The following is a 5307-nucleotide window of genomic DNA, read 5'->3' on the forward strand; positions in this document are numbered from 1 at the left end:
GTGTAATGCACACCTCTGAATGTTTGGATAGCATTTTTGTCATTGGTTGCAACCTTTAGGCTAAAGGCCATACTCTCCATACTGATAAGGAATTTTATTTAAGTATTTGGTTTTTATTTAAATAAAAATGTATATTTCTCAAAAATCATAAACATCAATATTTTAACAAAATATAAATAAAATGCTCCCACAATTTTTCAAGAGATGGACATGTGAATGATTATAATCAAACTAGAGGCCCGGTGCATGAATTTATGCATGGGTAGGTGTTGGGGTCCAGCCCCAGCAGGTCCAGGGGTTCCCAAAGGTGTGGACGGAGTTGTCGAAGAAGGAATGACACGGAGGAGGCGTTCACTTGATCATCATAGCCAGGTTCTCTCTTTATTGTCCTGTTACATCTGTATTTATACCATTTGATCCTATAAGCATGCCTCTATAATCACATCATGGTATGTTTTGGGTAACGTTCTACAGTTCTTTGTTTCTTATCTGACCGTTGCCAAAAATCCTGTCTCTATCTAGTTCTGTTGATTTTAATCTTGTCTAGGTTAATCTCTGTGTTCCATTATAAGGGCTATTCCAAGGTCACTGCTCTACTGATAGGCTACAAGGAAGTCACTGAAGGAGATTATCCTACCCAGTAAAGGTTATGTCCTCCCAGCCTCCCTGCTTGCCTTCCCTGGGACTGCCCTGTGTCGGTGGGTCTCCAGGGGTATAGGCTTTGGTGCTTTCCCTGGTGGGCAGACCCCTGGGGATGTGGGCCCCAAAAGTCCCAAATTTATTGCCAACAGTCTTAGTCCAAGTTCTTCATAAGTAGTACATGGTATTTCTGTAACACTAGGGGGATTTACTGATTTATTCTCTTCCTTAGTCCTGTTAATCCCTAACCTGGGGAAACAACCTTTCTCAGGGAGGTGGTCCTGTTTAAAACACATAGCGCTAAGAGGGGGAGCAAACTGGCCAAGGCTGGAATTTTTCTTTCTTTCAAAATATATTTTATTGATTTTTTACAGAGAGGAAGGGAGAGGGATAGAGAGTTAGAAACATCGATGAGAGAGAAACATCGATCAGCTGCCTCCTGCACACCTCCTACTGGGGATGTGCCCGCAACCAAGGTACATGCCCTTGACCGGAATCGAACCTGGGACCCTTCAGTCCACAGGCCGCCGCTCTATCCCCTGAGCCAAACCAGTTAGGGCGGAATTTTTCTATTAATTGATACTGTCCCCAAAACAAATGTTTGTTTCAGCTCTTTACATGAAGATGTTATTCTTTAATATTCCATTAGGTAGAAAATCATATCTGATTGTTTTTTAATCTTCTTTAATTACTACCAAATGTACCAAATAATTGCAGTCTTTTATCTTTAAATTGTCCATGTCCTCTGACCATGGACATATATTGAAGCTGTCTTTTTTTTTTTTTTCCCCTTGGTTAGTCGCTGTGAATTTTAGGTAACCCAAATCTGAGGTCCTGCAGCATGGAACAAAATGTCACAGAATATAAATTTATTTTGACTTAACAAAAATTATTTTAAGCTCTGACTGGGTAATTCAGTTGACTAGAGCATCGGCCCAATAAGTCAAGGTTGCAGGTTTGATCCCTGGTCAGGGTACATACAAGATTCAACCAATGAATGCGTAAGTAAGTGGAACAACAAATCGATGTTTCTCTCCTTCTCTCGCCCTTCCTCTCTCTTTCTCTCTCTCAAATAAATTTTTAAAAACAGGTAATATTTTACATATGCAATGTTTATTATTTATTATTTGGCTGAAAAGACTAAAATTATTTTTTTAAAATATATTTTTATTGATTTCAGAGAGGAAGGGAGAGAGCTAGAGAGATAGAAACATCAATAATGAGAGAGAATCATTGATCAGCTGCCTCCTGCACGTCCCCTGTCCCCCACTGCGAGGGGTGGGGAGGGGGGGAGGGATCAAGCCCACAACTTGGGCATGTGCCCTCAGCTGGAATCAAACCTGGGACCCTTTAGTCCACAGGTCGACGCTCTATCCACTGAGCAAAACCGGCTAGGGCCTAAAATTCTTCATGTTTAAAAAACACCACCACCACAACTCGTTATGATGCAGCTATTCCACTTCTGGGTATTTATTCAAAGAAAGCAAAAACATTTATTAAAAAGATATATAGACCTCTGTGTTCTCTGCAGCAGTATTTACAATATCCAAGGTATGGAAACAACCTAAGTGTCTATTGTCAGATGAATGGATAAAGAAGATGTGACATATGCACACAATGGAATACTCGTCAGCCACAAAACATTTAAAAGAATTAAACCTTGCCATTTGGGACTACATGGATGGGCCTTGAGGATATTATGTTAAGTGAAATAAGTCAGACAAAGAAAAATAACACGATTTCACTCATATGTGAAATATATTTTTTTAAAAGGACAAACAAAACCAACTCAAAGATATGGAAAACAGATTGGTGGTTACCAGAGGAAAAGAGGGTTGGTGAGGGGTGGGCGAAATGGGTGTGTGTGTGTGTGGGGGGGGGCGGAGTCAATTTTGTGGTGATGGATGGAAACTAAACTTTTGGTGGTGATCAAGTTGTAGTACATACCCATGTTGAACTATAAAGTTACACATGTGAAACTTACACAATGTTAAAAACCAATTTACCACAATTGGGGGGGGGGGGGGGAGGCGGCGGGGGGAAGAATGGGGTGAGACGTTCTCTTCAAAGGGAAAACGCAGGAGGGCAGTGGGGGACATTCGGCAGCTAGTGTGCGTGTCGGGGGAGGTAGGTTTGGAAACTTGTCTTCGCGTCGCCTGGGACTCAAGCTAAACTTGGGGCGGGGTGTCCTGGGTGCTCCTCTGTCGCGACCTGTGTAGCCCGTGGGAACTGCCCCCAGTGTCCACGTCAGCGCTGGGACATGGAACGTGTGGGCTCCCAGAGGCCAGCACACGGGGTAAGCACTCAACACCTAGCGCTGTGTTTGGTGAATAAAAGAATGAAGCACAGGGAGTGCCGCAACCAGCTGCTTCCCATCACGCCAACATTTTAACTAGCGTAGCGCCTCCTCGTAACTTCCCCGAGTCCACACCACCGCCGGAACCTTTGTTAAGCGCTACAGAGGTTGCAACTCGGGAAGATAGACAGAAGGATTCGGACCCTGACAGACGGGTTGGAGCCAATGAAAAAGGCAAGATGCGAATGCTGCAGCCAATCATAGAGGCAGAAGGAATGACGTCGACGGAAGTGTAGCGGAAGTTCGGTAAACACCGGTCCTAAACAGTTCTCCGGTGCTAGTGAGAAGAATAGGGGGCGAAAATGTCGGAGCGAAAAGTTTTGAACAAGTATTATCCCCCCGACTTTGACCCGTCAAAGATCCCGAAGCTCAAGCTCCCCAAAGATCGGCAGTACGTGGTGCGGTTGATGGCCCCCTTCAATATGAGGTGTAAGACGTGCGGAGAATACATCTACAAGGGTAAGAAGTTCAACGCGCGCAAGGAGACGGTGCAGAACGAGGTCTACCTGGGCCTGCCCATCTTCCGTTTCTACATCAAGTGCACGCGCTGCCTGGCGGAGATCACCTTCAAGACAGACCCCGAAAACACCGACTACACGATGGAGCACGGGGCCACGCGCAACTTCCAGGCCGAGAAGCTCCTGGAGGAGGAGGAGAAGCGAGTGCAGAAGGAGCGGGAGGACGAGGAGCTGAACAATCCCATGAAGGTGCTGGAGAACCGAACCAAGGACTCCAAGCTGGAGATGGAGGTGCTGGAGAATCTGCAGGAGCTCAAGGACCTGAACCAACGACAGGCCCACGTGGACTTTGAGGCCATGCTGCGGCAGCACCGCCTGTCCGAGGAGGAGCGACTGAAGCAGGAGCAGGAGGAGGATGAGAGGGAGACGGCAGCCTTGGTGGAAGAAGCCAGGAAACGAAGACTGCTGGAGGACTCCGATTCGGAAGAGGATGCTGCTCCTGCCCCGCCCCAGCTGGCCGTCCTGCCCAACCCCAGCCCCAACCCCACAGCAATCCTGGACGAAGGCCCGAAGGCGAAGAGGAAGATGGAGAGCTGGGAGCGGAGTGTGGGCACCCTTGGCAGCAAGCCCCAGCTCTCAGGCCTCGTGGTGGTGAAGAAAACAGCCCTGGATCGCAGCACCCCACAGGGCCAGCCGGCACCCACACTGGGCACTGTGAAGAACGGGAAAGCCGCAGACCCTGCACCCAGGACGCCCGGCAGCTCCTCTCTGAGCCAGCTGGGTGCGTATTCGGATAGTGAGGACAGCAGCAGCAGCAACTGAGGCCCTTTTCCAGGACAAGTGTCATATGTCCAACTCCAGCCTGTGTTTGGGGCAGGAGGCCTTGTCATCAACCAGAGCACAACCAGACAAAAATTAATGTCTTGGAGTCGGGTGGGACCAGCCAGAGTTTCAGCTGAGGGACTCAGTTTCTCTCCTGTCCCCCAACCACCAGCCCTTCCGGTCGGACCTCTAGGTCCAAAGCTCATGCTATTTCCCACCTGGTACCAAGTGTAAGGCTGTATCATCTCTGGAGGAATGCATGGTCTCTTGGACAGTCCTTGAGATGTTAGCCATGTTGTGGGCATGTGAGGGAACCCACCCACCCCTGTTGGCTCCATCCCTTCCCACTACAAAATTGTCTGGAACCAATAAAAGGAACACACACAGAAGACTTTATTTTGGGACTATTGCTGCCATTGGACATAATTCAAGTCAATTCCTATTTGAGGACACATTAAAATCCTAGAATAGTGAATTATGTATATACAGTAACTACAAGTGGAAGACATCCTGGCTGTTTTTAATTCACAACTGGTAGAAATTCATTTTTCAGAGGATAGACTCGGAACTCCAGTCCAAGCTGCTGAAAAAACTTTTCTGCTGACTGCCTACCCAGCTTGAACACTGGGATACTGTGGGAGGGGCAGGAAGCCACCCACCCCCATGGACTCTGCTGGCAGATTTATTGCAAGGATCCTTTTTTGGACTTATTAATATACCAAATAAGACTCTGCTTTAATAAAGTTTTGTTAAGTGAGTGTAAAGTTGGTCCCTGTATCATTGGATTGTACACTAATTAATGGTGTCTACATTCTATAAAGCTTTGTGCATCTGAGAATTCCATTAATGTATATGAAGAGAGGTTCTCTTTGACCATTTCACGTTTGTTAAAAGCAGTTTTAAGGTGTGCTAACCTCAGTAATATCTCATAGGTATATGCCCATCTGCTCTCTGAGCTGTTTTTCCACATGAAAATGACCCACTATTTGAACTTTGGTCACAGCTAAGCATCGCTCATGAAACAGGTGACAG

General features: G+C 46.6%; 1 protein-coding gene across 1 annotated transcript; it reads left to right on the forward strand.

Moving 5' to 3' along the window:
* The first annotated feature begins 3206 nt into the window (after positions 1 to 3206).
* CCDC94 (coiled-coil domain containing 94) lies at positions 3207 to 5039 on the forward strand. The gene has a single exon (XM_005861014.2). The coding sequence runs from the start codon at positions 3298 to 3300 to the stop codon at positions 4273 to 4275; it is 978 nt and encodes a 325-aa protein (XP_005861076.1). The 5' UTR covers positions 3207 to 3297; the 3' UTR covers positions 4276 to 5039.
* The last annotated feature ends 268 nt before the right edge of the window (positions 5040 to 5307 follow it).

Source organism: Myotis brandtii, unplaced genomic scaffold, assembly GCF_000412655.1.
Source record: "Myotis brandtii unplaced genomic scaffold, ASM41265v1 scaffold143, whole genome shotgun sequence".
NCBI classification, from domain to species: Eukaryota; Metazoa; Chordata; class Mammalia; order Chiroptera; family Vespertilionidae; genus Myotis; species Myotis brandtii.

Coding starts and splice junctions, on each gene's coding strand:
- CCDC94 (XM_005861014.2), top strand. CDS start 3,298: ATGTCGGAGCGAAAAGTTTTGAACAAGTATTATCCCCCCGACTTTGAC.